Genomic DNA, 17023 nt, shown 5'->3' with positions numbered 1-17023 from the left:
CAGGTTATATTTACCTATTGTATAAGAAGCGGGATGAACAGCTCTTCGCGAGAAGCACATTACTTTACATTTCTTAAGATTTAGAGGCATAAGATTTACTTGACACCAGTAAGCCATGCTGTTTAAGTCTCATTGTAGCAAAGACCTTTCTTTAATTGAAAAGTACGACTTATAAAGCTTTACATCATCTACATACATTAAAATTTTGGAAAATTGTATATATAAGAACAGAATCGAGCCTAGGTGGCTACCTTGAGGGACTCCTGAAGTAACATCAATGACGTCAGAGATTGTATTTTTAAATATTACACTTTTTGATCTATCATATAGGTATGAAGAGATCCAACGTAGAAAATTAGGTGGAAGACCAAGAAGATCAAGTTTGTAGATGAGCAACGAGAGGCACACTTTGTCAAATGCTTTACTGAAGTCAGTATATATAACATCAACAGTTTTGCTTTCACTAAATGCTTTTGAGATATAGGATGTTAATTCAAGTAAATTTGTAGAAGTTGATTTGCCTTTGCAAAATCTATGTTGACTATATGAAATGCTAGAAGAGATAGAATGCGTCAACTGATTTGTTATAATTGCTTCAAATAATTTAGGAATTGCAGAAAGCTTAGCTATTCCCCGGTAGTTCTCCACTGAAGATCTGCTACCGCTTTTATGTAACGGGGTTATGAACGATTCCTTCCATATAGTTGGAAAAACGCCCTCTTTAAGAGACAAATTAAATAACGCTGTTAACGGCTCATAGAGATAATCAGCACAATTTATAAGAATACAAGTAGGGATCTGGTCAGGACCATAACTGAAGGACTGCTTTAAGGATTTCAGATAAACTACTACATCATCGGGAGATATTACTGGGATATTTATTGAGTTCATTGGACATAGTTTAAAAGGATAGTCAATGTTAGCATGTGAGTTAATGGAATAATTGGATTTAAAAAACTGAGCGAACATGTTAGAAATTGTTTGATTATCACTAGAGACGGTATTTTGATACTTCATGGCGGAAGGAAACCCACGTACATTTCGCTTGGAGTTTACGAAGTCATAAAATGATTTGGGGTTATATATTATGCGCCGTTTGATTTTACACAAGTAAGCTTTTCAAATAATTTATGTAAAGTAAAGTTAAAAAGTGCAACTCTTTGTTCAATATTTTCTTTATATGCAGGCCACGATAATTTAGACAGTTCTTTGTTAAGCCTTTTAAAGCTGGCTTTCGAAAAATCAAAGCGAATATTTGGTTCGTATGCTTGGGTACTGCAATTTTGAACATCACTTATAACTTCGTAAGATACCTCCATAGCAGGGTGGTAGACAGNGTACCGGCGGAAGGGGTTGAGTTACTACGTTAGTAGTTGAGGATAGGGAAGGCGGTGGAGGCTTTGAAGATGATGCCACCACTTCAATGGGGGAAGGGGAAGATACTTCAGGCTCGTTATTAANCACGATAATTTAGACAGTTCTTTGTTAAGCCTTTTAAAGCTGGCTTTCGAAAAATCAAAGCGAATATTTGGTTCGTATGCTTGGGTACTGCAATTTTGAACATCACTTATAACTTCGTAAGATACCTCCATAGCAGGGTGGTAGACAGGGCAAAACTAGTGGATCACGCTTATTTACAACGGACTTAGATGCTTCATCAACATAAACAAGATCTAATACTTTACCAAACTTATTGTGAAGTACATTAACCTGAGTTAGGCAGAGTTCAGCACTCTCCTCTAAAAATACGTTGTTCCACGCACTAGACGCGAAAGGTACGACATCATTGTCAATGATGTTCCATGATATGCTTGATAAATTAAAATCACCCAACACAATCATTGAGTCAGAGGGTTTAGTCAGTATATTACTGATTTCAGTAAAGAGATGAGTCGTGAATACACCAATGTGTCAGATCGGGGAGGGATATAGCATAGAGCTAAGTAAATAGACCCTTTTCCAGCCTGTACACGAATGCATTTGATCTCTACTGAATCAATGTGTGGAAGACTAACTTCTTCAGATGGTATTGAAGAGTCTACAGCGAAGATTACGCCACCGCCGATTCTGTCCTCCCTATCTTGCCTATAGATATGATAATTATTTGGAAGAATCTCTGAATTGTGAGGTTTCAGCCAAGTTTCAGTAAAAGAAAGAATATGATAATTACATTCAAGGCCTTTAAGGTATAAGTTCGTTAATTTAGTATTTAAGCCTCTTACATTTGGGTAATAAATACTTAAAGCAGATTTAATAATTAGTTTTTTGATTCAGTGTTATGACGGGGAATATTAGCTAAGTTATTTCCTTTTTTGGGCCTATATTCGAATTCACGAACGAAAGCTCCGGGGGGCCAAAAGAACTACTAAGCAGCGCACTAAAATTATCTAAATTTACGTAAATTTTCGTATTTAAAATTAAATTTTCTGATGCTTAAGTCGACAGTTGTAATTTTTGATGAGATATAAAGCTTTATATCGTGTTCGGTAGTGTCTCTCGAAAATCTGGAGACAAAGATTGACTTCTTTGGCGGAACCACAACTAGTTTCCTTGTATCACACTGGAGTACCGGCGGAAGGGGTTGAGTTACTACGTTAGTAGTTGAGGATAGGGAAGGCGGTGGAGGCTTTGAAGATGATGCCACCACTTCAATGGGGGAAGGGGAAGATACTTCAGGCTCGTTATTAACCGAAGCAGATTACGTTACACGCTCTTTTGAGGCTGAGGATTCTGATGCTGGAGGACATGGAGAAGATGGATTAATTAAGTCAGTCGGAAGATTATTCTGACGAGCAACGGCAATAATTTCCTTAGACGGACTATGATGACGCTTACGTTTAGACACACGGATATCCTTAACAGATTGCAAGGTATCAAAGCATTGGAATGATTTGACCACATTTTCATAATGCTTAAATTTTTCTGTCAGTACCGACAATTCTCTTCCTATTTCTGTAAAACCATTTCTAGTTTGCCTAAATAGCTTGAAAATATCAACTTCGGTTGACCTGCACTTTACTCAAGACCAGCGAAGGCCCTTGCCATCATTAATAGCGTCCAGACTTCTTCCCGTCAAACCAGCACATTTGAGATGGTAAATACCATCACACAGCCAGCACGATAAGTAGCGTTCAGAATCGCTTTTAATTTGGCAAGTATCAAGATCGCACTTCATATTGAAAGATTTATGTAATAACATTCGTTAATAAAAAGACAAACAAAATAAATTATAACAATTAAGGAGCTGATGTAAATAGCTTTAAATAAATGTAGCGAACAGTTTGAGTATCACTGTAATTATGACACTTAATAAACGCAACGCAAACAGCTGTGACAAGAATTACTAGAAGAAGTAAACAAAAAGAGTAGAACAAATGTTAGAATGTATGCTAGTGAAATTTAATTAAATTTAGTTTAGTATAAAACACAATAACTTTCACTTAGCGTCAATTATTTCACACTAAGATGCTCATAAGCACTTTTTATCACTACTTTAACTCAGAATTAGCACAATAAACTTAGCAAATAGAAAGCCAAAATCAAAGCGCAATAAAGTACAACCTCACAGCTTGACGTTTGCAAAATACACAATACACCAAAGACTCGAGGGAATAGGATCCACAACACCATCTATTTATCGATGTCAAAGCCGCTTTCGACAGCAGACGAGGACAGAACGAAGTATCTCCTGTCGACCAAAATCGCTTAAGCGGTTACAGAATAAGTAACCAGATTCAAAATTTTAACGCTAAATTAAAGAAAAACCTGCTAGATTAAGAGGGGAAACCGCTAAAATTGCAACACTGACCCTCACTATCCTCAGGACTTAACCTATGACCAAATATCGACCGGCATTTTTCATTTAGTTTAATGGCGTTTTCCTTCTCGAAAAAATTTCACCTTCTTATATGGCAACATTATCAGAGTGCAACATTTTAAAGACAGAGCACGCAATATTATTGTGAAGATGCTGAGGCCACAAGCCGGAAACTTGACACCCAAGGCGCAAGGCAGAAAAATGCAACATTATTTCGAGAAAAGAAAACGCTATAAGATCATAACGGCGACCTGTTGGTGTGTGGTTAGAGGTGCGTACTATCAGTCCTTATGGCATGGATTCGATCCGGGCAATGTCTAAATTACAAAAAGGTTTTTCTACAAACGGTCGCCCATCTGCAGGCAATGACAAACCTCCGAGTATACTTCTGCTATGAAAAATGTTCACATAAAATACATTTTGCCATTCGGAGGAGGCGAAAAAGTGTAGGTCCCTCCATTTGCGTAACAATATCAAGACGCACACCACAAATTGGAGACGTTTGGCTAAACACTTAACAAAAGTGTAGGCGCCAAAATACGATTATCATCATTATTAAGATCGCAATGGAAAAACTTACCACTTACAATCATTCACAATTTAACTACGTCGATGCCGTGTCAATGCAAAGCAGTTGCCTCGACTTCTTATGTCTCGTCTTCTTTAAAGCAATGTAGTATTTTTCTGTCACCATTGTTTTATACACTAAATCTGCTTTTTCTTATTGATATTAAAGAAATTTACCTTAAAGCTTAGCTGCTGCTTAACTCCTACACAATTTTATTTTTGTTGCAAATGTTTTGTGCGACACTGTTATGTGTACAGTGGACAACAAAAAAAAGCAACCTACCGCAGGGTCGTCAACAGTGGGGTGGCGATTGTTGTCAGACTGGCTACGTATCTATTATCCGGAATACTACGTTTAGTCGTCGACGTTGTACCGTAGGCAACTTTTATAAGAACAGCCGCAACATTTCGCTCTAAATTGTTCATCTTATCCATGTAACCAGTGACACCAGAAGATGAACTGCCAATAGTTGCAGAATTTTCTCCAGTAACCCCGATCATACCTGGTGGTGATTTTGTACCAATCCGGTTACTGCTTCCGCCCGATCTTATGCTGGCATTAATATACGGGTAGTTGTTGCCGTTATCAGAAATGAAGTCATCATCAGCAAGACCAGCATATTTGGGTTCAACCACTAGTAAAGCGTACGTCCAGCGAACTTGCGACAGTGACAGTAACAATATTAAGAGGATATAATGTATCCAATATCCATACATTTGAGCGTGAAGCCTTCCACTCCCCCTAAAATTGTTAAAACGACAGCTCACGACATTTTTTCTTAAATCTACCCGGTTTATGGCGTTGATTTCTTTTCGGCGTATTGCTTTATCTGAAGCAGGTGCAAAAGAACAAATTCGATGAAAATCATCATTTGAAAACATTTCATCGGCAGAAATGTGACTGTGTGTTATCATTCTATGACTACGTTTTGAAATCTCTAGCTCGTGCAATCTATTTATGCTGCTATTATCGTCAAAACCGCTATATGTTTTTGTTTTACTGTGAGCTATAGCTGGGGCAGTCAAGGATTTCAAAACTTGATCAGTTTGCAGCAATGTTTTCGTTTCAGTAACACGGCTGTCCGCTTGCTTTGTCCGGTCAACATTGCTGCCAAAAACATTAGCTTTTATTGCATTTGTTGGACAATAACAAGAATTGTGTATTACATTTGAACTGTTGGCCGCAATATGCCGTTGAACTGGCCGCTTGCATTTCTCATGCAACGTATCACTATCGGCAATTTTAGGTAATTCAGGTGGAGTTACCGGCTGGGCTGTGTCACCCCAAAGCTGCCTTGAGTTATCACAGCAACAATTGCAATTTTTATAAAAATCTCTTTTGTTTTTATTATAACGAGCATAGCTTATTTCAATATCGCCTTGTTTACATTTGTGCTGTTTACTGACGATGCTAGATATTCTAAATCCTGTGATTCTATTGACAAATATTCCAAAGTTTGCTGCGTCAATAGTAGAACATGAAGAGAATGACTCAGTCGCACATACACTTGCAAAAAATGTCATACTTTCCGTCATAACAGCTACCGTCTGCCAGTTGGTTTAGCTTTGCCACTTACCAAGTTTGGTTTGCTGTTCAGGAATAATAAATTCGGAAGATTTTGTCATTTGTGATGACCCGTATATAGTTTTTATGAGACTGAACAACAATGATACTGATGATTTGACGAAGAGCTTACTCGGCCTCACAGTAAATACATGCCTTCAACTCGTTTAGCCTGTGGAAGGTAAACAGAAATATTATTACAGAGAGAAAAAAATGATCGACTAAAATCGAAATATTCAAGAAACATTTGAATTGTTTTTTTTTCAAGGCGATGTGAAATTAAAATGTTTTACTTCGCCGAATTCTTAACCGTTTATATATAATGAGGGTAAAAAATGTGCCTGTCCTGATGTTTTGACAATTTTTTTTTCTATATATAATAATAAAAACAATGTGCTCTAAAGCGCCTGTTTGTGTCTGAACACGATAAACTAAAAAACTATCGGATTTTTTCTACGGTTTACATCTGTGGACGATGTGTTTCATGGGGAACGTTTTTTTATTTCCTTTTTGGTTATTGTTGTTTCCGACAGGGTTGGTGTATGATGTATTTTGGAACGAATTTCCGTCATCCGTTGTCAAATTTGGTTTGGAGACAAACCGGTTTCGGCGCTGTGCCATCTTCAGTGTCATTTTTCGTTCTGGATAATTTTTGTTGGTTACCCGTATTTATACTCCTTATTAACTACCTATATTCCTTTTGTTAGGTACGTCTTCCTAGTTTTGCAGTATTTGCGATGCTCAATAGGTAGATGAATTGTTATGGCTTGTTTTTGCTGATTTTCACCTTCTTTGTTTTTGTAGTAAGTGTATTCCCTATTATGTCTATCCTTAAGAGTAGTTTTAGAGGTTCAAACAATACGTCCGATACAGTATTTATTTGCTCATTTATTATTCGTCCTTTGAAGGTCGTCTGTTTATATATTTCTATATTTTCTAATATATTCAATCTATGTCCTTTATGTTGTACATGGAGAAGCTCTGCTGTTTGTCCTATTGGTGCGCATTTATTTTTGATAATGTGATTTGCGAAGTTCGATTCTGTTGTAGCCTCTGGTTTTCGTATTTTCTTATTATAATCCCTTATGTGTTCTCAATACCTTGTCTATATATTTCGTCCTGTTTGTCCTATGTAGCTGTATCGGTTCTCGCTGCTGTTTTTGATTTCGGTTGCATTTGTGCGTATTTTGGTATAATATTCATAGCAACACATGGCTTATTAAACCAAATATTGTGTTGTTGATCTTCAGTGAACGCCGATACCGGTTTGTCTGCAAACCAAATTTGTAAAGGGATGACGGAAATTCGTTCCAAAATACATCATACACCAACCCTGACGGAAACAACAATAACCAAAAAAAAAATATTAATACCGGTCAGGTTTATTATTCCAAAACCAACTTACTATTGACTGTATACCAACGACGTTCACTGAGGATCAACAACACAAACGCCAATATTTGGTTTAATAAACAATATATTGCTATGAATATTATATTAAAATACGCACAAATGAAACCGAAATCAAAAACAGCAGCGAGTCAGAAAATTGTCAGGAAAGCTTAGAACAACTACCTCCAATGTGTATTTAAAAACTTGGACGCCAAAAGGAACATACAAATGCGGAGCTATTGGCCATCCACCTACACTTAGGGGAGCATCTGCCAAACGAAACCTTGATGGAAGCTGTTGCGGATATTGCAGACCTATTGAATGCAACCATGTTCTCACTCAACTTCCGCTAGTGTGGCAGCACTGACATCGGATCACCATATACTTATTTGACTTTCCTTTATTTACTTCACCTTCATTTTTACGTACTTTACTAGAAAGCACGCTACTATTTATATAGAATTAAATAAACTGGACTTTCTTAACAAATTGAACATTCTTTAATTCTGTCAGAAATTGGCGACGAATATTCGGAGTGTGCAGGTTGCAAGGATACTTGCAAATAAAATAATAACTACCTTTGGCTTTTGGCAAGGCATTCTACACCAAGAAGAAAATTTCGAGTTTTGCGACGAGATCATTCGACGCAGCCATTTTGTTAAAAAGCCGAGTGTATATTGGCAAGTCATTGCAATGGCGGACGTAAAGATCCAAGAGCTTTTGGAAATTCAAAGCAAATTGCTTGCTATGCTCACTGAAGACACCTCAAAAGCACGAAGAAGCCTAATGGAAAATTTGGCTAGTCGTATTGTTGATTTCTGTTACGACCCGCAAAATAACCTAACGTTCGATGTGTGGTATGCACGGCACGAAGATGTATTCATCGTTGATTGCAAAGACTTGGATGATCCAGCACGAGTTCGATTATTAATGAGGAAGCTCAACCCTGTAGCATACGGGAAGTACGCAACGTACGTGTTACCAAAAACCCAAGAGACCTATCATTCACTGAAACAGTGAAAACCCTGAAGGAAATGTTCGCATCGAAGGAGTCGATTTTCAGCCTCAGATACAAATGTTTGCAATTGACAAAAGAAGATATTGTAACATATGCGGCACGAGTAAATGCATGCTGTGAAAATTCTAAGCTTGCAGACATGACAGCTGGACATCTTAAGAGCTTAATTTTTGTAATTGGGTTAAAGCAAGCATTATGCTGAAATTGAGTAAGCTAGTCAGCACGGCACACAGTGTAATATTTGACCCATCTAGCTGCTTTTAATTCTGTAATTCGAAAAATATTGAAGATAGATTAATAAAATTTTGCACAAGGTACGTTATAAGATAGGCGAAGCTTTTTACAAAAAATGGGTCATTTAGAGTTACTGTCACGCCACCCTATTATATAACTGCAATTTTTAAAAATGCAAAAACTGAAATATTTATCTAACTACAAAGGTCAAAATGCCCAAAATTTATATTTAGAATTTCCCTATAACAATGGATTATAAACTGACAAAAATGGACTCAAAAATATTTTTTTTTTTTGTGAATTATGTGCATGGAAAATATCGATAAAAAATCAAGTTGGTTCCAGTTCCGTTATAAATTCAATATTTCTTGCTCTATTTACAAAAGTGGGATACTATTGGAAAGGTTATGTATTAGGCTTTCTCTATTCAAAGCGAAAATACAAGAATTTGTCTCGGCCGAGATGAAATTCAAATAAGTTACTCGAAGAAAATGAAATTCCTAGTAGGCCTGAAAAATTAAAATTTCATCAAAACCTGTACTTTTCAGCAGCTAAAATTGTGTTGTTTAAAGTCCAAGAGGAGTGGTAAATAAACTGAGATACAAACTTTATCGAATAGTGGCGGATAACGAGTTTGCGGGTCTAATGAAATTAATAAATTGCTAAAAATAAATCTAAATTAACATCGTTTTGCTTTAACATGAAATACTCAGTCCTAGTTTACTAAAATCCAAAAATCCCAAAAATGTATATTCATTAAAAAGAACATACCTAAAAAAATAAGGCCAAAATAGTATTTTAGCAATTGTTGCATAAATCACATAACACCGACAAATTAAACATTGAGATTCAGTTTCAAATATACAATTTTAAATAATACTGCGCTCGGTAATCTTCCAAATCGAATCCCGTCCCGCCGTACACTTTGGTTTAAACTTTGTAATTGTTATTGTTTCGTCCTTAGCAGGCATTTCTAAAAACATTTTTGACGTTGTTTTGAAATTTGGCGACATAAAATAATGTAATTAATATTTTCTAAAATATGGAAATAATACACTGTGCGGCAGGCCGTTTGCTAAATCTGAAAAAAAGACACGGTGATGGTCGAACAGCCAAATAAAAGCGTAAATGCCAATTAAACTCAGACTACCAGAAATAAGAAGTTTGAATCGGGTGCAAAATTGAAGCAGAATAAAGTTTCAAAATCTCGAAAAGTCGAACAGGTCATAAAGAGGGTTATTGCAAACGTTCCCACGACAGTCGGGTCTACGTAACCGGAACGACCCAGATTTATATCTGGCCAAGGACTGTCACTCCAGCAACACTCCCCAAAAAGTCTTTGGGGAATTTGTATGCTGCTACAACAACAACAACAGGGTTATTGCAAAGCTCAGAGAAAAAAACCGCAAAAGGAGTATCCCAGAGCGGTAGAACACCAACCCAACAGCGACCGAAAATCAACGCAGTGCAGGTAAATTGCGTATATTTCGCCGCACGCCGAAAATATGTCAAACCGATAACGTCAGCAGTAGCTGGCGGGGAAGGGAAAATCTTCAAGCTACAGGTTGATACCGCTTCCGATGTGACGATAATTGGCAAAGAGAATTGGGGGAAAATGGGGAAGTCCAGGAGTCAAGTTAACTAACAGTCACGCCACGAGTGCATCGAGGAATAAAATTCGCTTCAAGGCGGAGTTCCCATGTGTACTTCAGCTTAACGGAGAAGTGAAACCAATAAAGATTCTTGTAGCAGAGTTTGATTATTTTGAATGTTCTAGGTACAGATGCTCTTGACACTTTTGGTGTATGGGGCCATCCGCTTAGTAGTGTATGTTGTCAAATCAAGCAATCAATACCCGCCATTGAAGCTGCAGCTATAACGGACATTAACCGAAGATATGCAGATGTTTTTAGCGCTGTTCCGGCCAAATGCAGCAAGGCAGTTGTTCAGCTACATTTGAAACCAAATGTACAACCGATTTTTCGGGCGAAACGACCAATGGCGTACGCTTTACAAGCTCTAATAGAGGCAGAATTGGATAGACTGGAGAACCTTGGAATCATAACACCAGTAGAATTCTCCGACTGGGCAGCGCCGATTGTAGCTGTTAGAAAAGTAACAGGCGGAGTACAAATCTGTGGTGACTACTCATCTGGGTTAAATTCAGCACTACAACCACATCAGCATCCACTACCTACGGCGGAAGATATATATGCTAAAATTGCCAACAGTCATTGTTTTTCGCATATAGATTTGGCAGATGCATATTTACAGACGGCAGTCACGCCGGAGGCAGCAAAGTTGCTAACTATAAGTACGCATTAGGGTTTATTCGCATTTAGCCGACTTGCACCAGGGGTCAAAAGCGCACCAGGTGCTTTCCAGCAAATAATGGATACTATGTTAGCGAACATAGATGCTACTGCAGCATATATAGATGATATAATCGTTGGGGGCTCTACATGGTTTTCCTATCTACAAAACTTATTCAAGGTCTTGCAAAGACTAAGAGAGTACAACTTTCACGTAAAGTTGGAAACATGTAAATTTTTTGTTGCGGAGGTTAAATATTTAGGAAGTATTGTTTCACAGAGTGGACTACGTCCAGATGCAGATGAAATCAGCGCAATACTGAAGATGCCACCACCTACAAACATTTCAGAACTACGAGCATTTTTGGGCAGCGTAAATTATTACGGGAAATTCGTTCGCAGCATGAGCAGTCTGAGGGCACCTCTGAACGAACTACTTCATGATAATGTAAACTTTGTATGGACATCGCAATGTCAACAAGCTTTCGAGAAGTTCAAAAGCATTTTGCAGTACGACTTACTGCTCACGCATTATAATCCGGATCTTCCCATAAAAGTGGCAGCAGATGCATCGACCGACATTCAACCGAGCAGAAACATTCTCAGATTGAGAAGGCGCTAGCGTTGATATTTGCAGTAAAAAAGTTTCATCGATATATTTTCGGACGAAGATTTATATTATGGACAGATCACAAGCCATTACTATCCATCTTTGGTAGTAAAAAGGGTATTCCCGCACATACTGCAAATAGACTACAGGGTGGGCTCTTACCCTCATGCGGTATAATTATGAATTACAGTACGTCAATACGAAAAATTTTGGGTGTGTGGATACTCTATCCAGGCTGATGGATAAAAATGAGCATGAAGATATGGTCATAGCATGCACGCAACTAAAACAAGAGGTATTGGCCGAAGTCAACGACCAAATCAGGAAACTTCCAGTCACGTTTAGTATGGTACTAAAAGCTACAAGCAAATGTAAGCAACTATAAGCAGTTCTGAAAGCATTGAAGTCTGGATGGCGAATGTGCCGTACGAGCTACTTCCTTATCATAGACGCAAAGATTCTTTGAGTGCAGTGAGAGGATGTCTACTTTTCGGAGAGCGGATTATTATCCCAGTGTCCGCGAAAACGCGTTTTATGCCAATTACATCGGGGACACCCTGGAAAGGAGAGAATGAAATCTATAGCAAGAGGGCATGTTTTTTGACCTGGCATAGACGAATGATTCGTGTCGTTCGTACGATATTGTCAACCATATGCGATGGTAGCGAAATCGCCTATAAAATCTACACTTCACTCATGGCCGCTAGCAACAAGGCCTATGGAGCGGTTGCACGTAGATATCGCTGGACCCTGTAATGGAAACTACTACTTCGTGATAATTGATGCCTACGATAAATGGCCAGAGATTTTTCAAACCCCTAGCATAACCTCATCAGTGATTATAGAAAAATTGGATGAGACATTTTCAAGGTATGGGAATGGTCGTATCTGAATGGAACACAATTTGTGAGCGCACAATTCAAACAATTTTTGAAGATGCGAGGAGTGAATCACGTCAGAACAGCCCCTTGTCACCCACAATCCAACGGACAGGCAGAACGGTTCGTGGATACTCTAAAGAGAACGCTAACTAAGCTTAAAAGCGAGGGAACGAGTGTAGAGAACTTACAAACTTTTCTACAAGCGTACAGGTCCACTCCAACCCCGAATGTACCGAACGGTGAAACACCAGCAGAAGCATTCTTAAAAAGAAAAATTAAAACTTCGTCGAACTTGTTAAACCCACCGGAGTTGCAGCGTCAACCGCAAAGCAACGCAAAGCAAGAGCAACGATTTAATACGAAGCCCGGCGCGAAGCCAAGACACCTGGCAGCAGGGGATTTGGTTTATGTTAACAAAAAGCGTTGGGCACCAGGCACCATTATCGAGAAACTTGGCGACGTAAACTACAACGTTTTAATCTCTGTAAATCAAAGAATAATTCGAGCGCATATAAATCAGTTGAAAATACGACTTGCTGACAAGGGATCACCGTCAACGGATGTTAAAAGGTTCTTATGTGACAGTTTCGATCTCTACCAAGCACCATGGCACCGTCAACAAGCCGTAGATAATGGCGACACACGTCAACCTCCAGAATCGTCAGAAAAGCATGCCCGACTTGGGGTTCCAGTACAGTTACAGGACGATCCCGAGAGGGTCGCAGTAGAGGATCCAGCTGGTCCAGATAGATTTTCTACCCGAAAGGCGCTGGAGATGCAACCGGCAAGCGAAGCGAGACCGGGCCGAATAAAGAAGACGCCGACGTGGATGAGTGACTATGACGTTTCTTAACAAGGAGAGATGTTGCGGATATTGCAGACCTATTGAATGCAACCATGTTCTCACTTAACTTCTGTTAGTGTGGCAGCACTCACATCGGATCACCATATACTTATTTGACTTAATTTTTTTTTTTACTTCACCTTCCTTTTTACGTACTTTACTAGAAAGCACGCTACTATTTATATAGAATTAAATAAACTGGATTTTCTTAACAATTTGAACATTTTTTAATTCTGTTGGACCACAACAGAAGTAATAGAGAAAATAGAAGCCGATAAAAAAAACTCATGAAGAAGTATGAAAGGTTGAACAAGAAACTCAGTAACTTGAGGACGAAGCAAAGCAACAACAACAGAAATTCCATTCCAGATTGGTAAACTTGAGGGAGGTTTACATTAGACCTCTGCATGAGTTGATTCTTATTTCAAGCCAAAAAGAGTACATTAGAATGGTCTATTCTATTTCAAGTTCAAAATACCCAGCGTTTTGAATTTTGTATGTTAGAATATTCATTGCGTTTTAAATTTTCTAACTTCATATAGAAATATATAAATGAATTAATAAAAAACAGTAAATTCATCCATATTCAAATTTATTACAATTTATGTGATATTTTGTGTTTAGCATCGAAAACGAAAAAAAAATAATGGAAAGGGCAAAGGAAAGCGTAAGTACGCTTGATAGGATGTACGTATTTATGTATAGTGAATCTACATTTCGGTCCATTTAATAATGATAATGGTATATGTTTATAATAACAGAACTCCGCAGGCGCAATATTGCAAAGTGCCGGCATCAAGGAGAAGCTCCACAGTGGAGAGTACACTCTGAGTCAAAAAAGAGGTCGTAGTAAGGTTTGGGATATATTTTCCAATGTTAAAAATAACTCTGGCGAGGAGGTGCCCGATATTGCAGCACGTAAAAGATGGTGCAGCATTTACAAATTTACGGGGAGCACGTCAAATATTGTAAGACATAAATGCTATATTATAAATGCCCATAGTGTGAATAATGTTGGCCAAATAGAAGTAAGTAATGAGACGAAATAAGAGGGTATTACTCATATTACGCGATGGGCTGTCAAAAACTGTCGCTCTTTTAAGATAATTGACGTTCTTGGCTAAAAGGATTTGCAAAATTTTTAATTTACATAGCGGCAACCTAGGTTCCAATGTGAACGTCGATAAGCTTATGCCCCTCCCTCAAACGATATTCCATATGTAAGCAAGTTAAAAAAGTTTTGTTTTGCTGGTGAAAATGATAGCGAATTTATAACTCAAGTAAAATCGGTTCTCCTCAATGAAATTTTGGCAACAGTTTTTCTACATTTAACCAAATACCACAAAATTGCCTATTTTTTGTTTCTGCCAACAAATAAACTACTTCAATTTTCTTCGAATGAAAAACTACAAGTTATCAGAAGTTGTAAGGAAATAATGACTAGCTTTACTGGACATGGATCTGATGGAAATATACAAAGCAACGACATTTTGGAAGATAATACGTTCGCAGATGTTATTGAAATCAATCATGAAAGCAACGCCATGGCTCAAGTAGATCAGGAAATTCAAACCTAAATGTTACGTTCACTGCTGACTTCGACTGTTTTAACTGGTGGTATCTGCAAAATTTTCTGTATACCCGCAAGTAGCGCGGCTTCTGAAATGTCTTTTAAGATGCAAGAAATTTAATAACCGAAAAACGTTGTACTATTGCTCTTAACTCAGGCAATGTAAATAAAATAAGGTTTCTGCATTCAAATATAGAAATATAAATATACTATATGTTGAAACCAATTATATTATTATCTAATGCCTCTCTTTTATGGCGCATTCAAGTGCAAAATATGTATACGCAAAGTTCAATAAATACAAGGAAATGTAGGTATTTAGATTTATAAAAAAAAGTTTCCATCATATTCACTCAATTTGTTTTCACATCGTTTGAATATTGTAATGTCGGCAATCATATCGAGCCTTAACCGCCAAAATAACGTAAGCGACATTTTTTCAAAATTTTATTTTTGATGCAGAAATATTCCTCGGGCATCTAGATGTATTTCTGCATCGAAAAGAAAATTTTGAAAAAAATGGCGCTTACGTTATTTTGGCGGTTAGGGCTCGATATCAGCACAGCTATTCATTTAAATTCAATAAAATTCAAACCCAATCACATTCATTTAATTTCAATATGAATGATTCATTTGCCGTTTTGAATGGATTCATGCAGCCCTCTAGTTTACATCAACGAGCAAGAAACAGAACTATTAAAGAAAGGCCTCAAACACAACATTGCAAGTACAACCGAAAGAGGGAACTTGAACAAATCATCGTGGATACTGAAGTTATTATATCACGGCTTCCATCTGGAGAACAGGATCACGCCAGACACATACATATGTCGGCCCATAATAGAAAAAGACATTGTTGTGTAAATAGATTTTATTCCATTCCATATTCTATATTTTACTATACCTGTTTTACAACACTCAATGTACATTCAGTTATGCAACACTAATATTTACCTCAATATACTCTGTATTCCAATATGTATGTATACTAATACTCTTTCCAATATATGTACTTACTCGCTACTAGGTGGAGTACATGGATCATTAATAAAGAAGATCTTAAACTTACAACAGACATAAAGGCCAAAAAAACTACAAAGCAGGACGAAAACCAAACAATAAAAGGGCTCAAAGAAAAGTTTAAGGCAAAAAATGTTATAACCACAAAAGCGGACAAAGGCATAACCACCGTATTTATTGATAAAAGGGATTACATAGAGAAAACTGAAAAACTTATACTGAAAAGGGTGCAATAAATTGGGAAGTGATCCCACTGAAGAATACCAAGCAGTAATAAAAAATACCTTAAAGAGAAGCACAACCATAATAAAGGATAATCTAGCATATAGACTAACACCTATGAACCCGAGTGCCCCTCCGCTGATTGAGTTGCCGAAGATACACAAACCAGGCACTCCGATGAAACCTATCATTAACCACAAGTCTGCTCCCGGCACCTAAAGACGCTGCTGAAGGATAACCTGGAGTTACGTAATAAATATACTATTACGAATACAGCAGAAATAATCGAAAAGATGAACTCTTTGCAGATCAACAAAAACACTAAATTCGTATCATCCGACATCAAGGGATTTACCCGTCGATACCAACAATAGAAACCATAAACACCGTACACAAAATACTGATTGGAAAAATGAAAAGAGGTGTGAAGGTTACACTAAACAGAACTATTTCCTGTTCAATAATAAGATATATAAACAGACGAACGGGCTAGGAATGGGCAATCCGACGTCAGCAATACACATGGAGGTATTCATACAAACACTAAAGGACAAATATATGGAAAACCTAGCAACCAACCTAGGAGTAATATATGCGATATATGTCAATGATGTAATATGGCTAATAGGGGGAAACAAAGAGAAGCAGATCCTCGACTATCTCAACAAACAACATCAAAATATTAAATTCACTATGGAAACGGAAGAAGAAAGAAAGATTAACTATCTGGATTTGACAATTAAAATAAACAATACCACAAGCAAGATAGAATTCGAAATATACAGAAAACCAACAGCCACAGATACAATACACAACAGCTCGAACAATCGTTTAAAGGACTACGATTTGAGGGCATGCACCTGGAATGTCCGGACCCTTAATGGGGAAGGTGCCTCTGCCCGGCTGGTTGATGTCCTCGTAAGGACAAAAGCTGACATCACCGCCATCCAAGAAATGCGTTGGACGGGGCAA

The 17023-nt window shown here is 37.7% G+C and overlaps 2 protein-coding genes across 4 annotated transcripts in view; one reads left to right on the top strand and one right to left on the bottom strand.

Moving 5' to 3' along the window:
- Positions 1-17023, bottom strand: part of LOC108363536 (uncharacterized) — a 113353-nt gene that overhangs the window by 64197 nt on the left and 32133 nt on the right. For all 3 annotated transcript variants that reach the window (XM_017616924.1, XM_017616923.1, XM_017616925.1), the window contains one exon: positions 4668-6120. In XM_017616924.1, coding sequence (XP_017472413.1) covers positions 4668-5920 — 1253 coding nt within the window. In that variant the 5' untranslated portion in view covers positions 5921-6120. The remainder of the gene's footprint in view (positions 1-4667; positions 6121-17023) is intronic.
- LOC108363538 (uncharacterized protein K02A2.6-like) lies at positions 9405-13766 on the top strand. Its single transcript, XM_017616926.1, has 2 exons — positions 9405-9839; positions 9982-13766. The coding sequence occupies exon 2, from the start codon at positions 12451-12453 to the stop codon at positions 13246-13248; it is 798 nt and encodes a 265-aa protein (XP_017472415.1). The 5' UTR covers positions 9405-9839; positions 9982-12450; the 3' UTR covers positions 13249-13766.

This window comes from Rhagoletis zephyria, unplaced genomic scaffold (genome assembly GCF_001687245.7).
Source record: "Rhagoletis zephyria isolate East Lansing unplaced genomic scaffold, Rhagoletis_zephyria_1.1 Rzeph_scaffold_01298, whole genome shotgun sequence".
In the NCBI taxonomy this organism is placed as follows: domain Eukaryota; kingdom Metazoa; phylum Arthropoda; class Insecta; order Diptera; family Tephritidae; genus Rhagoletis; species Rhagoletis zephyria.
Note: the sequence above shows the minus strand (reverse complement) of the source record. Positions and strands in the feature narration are given on the sequence as shown.

Excerpts from the sequence above, each read along its gene's own strand:
- LOC108363538 (XM_017616926.1), top strand. The coding sequence starts at position 12,451 with ATGCGAGGAGTGAATCACGTCAGAACAGCCCCTTGTCACCCACAATCC.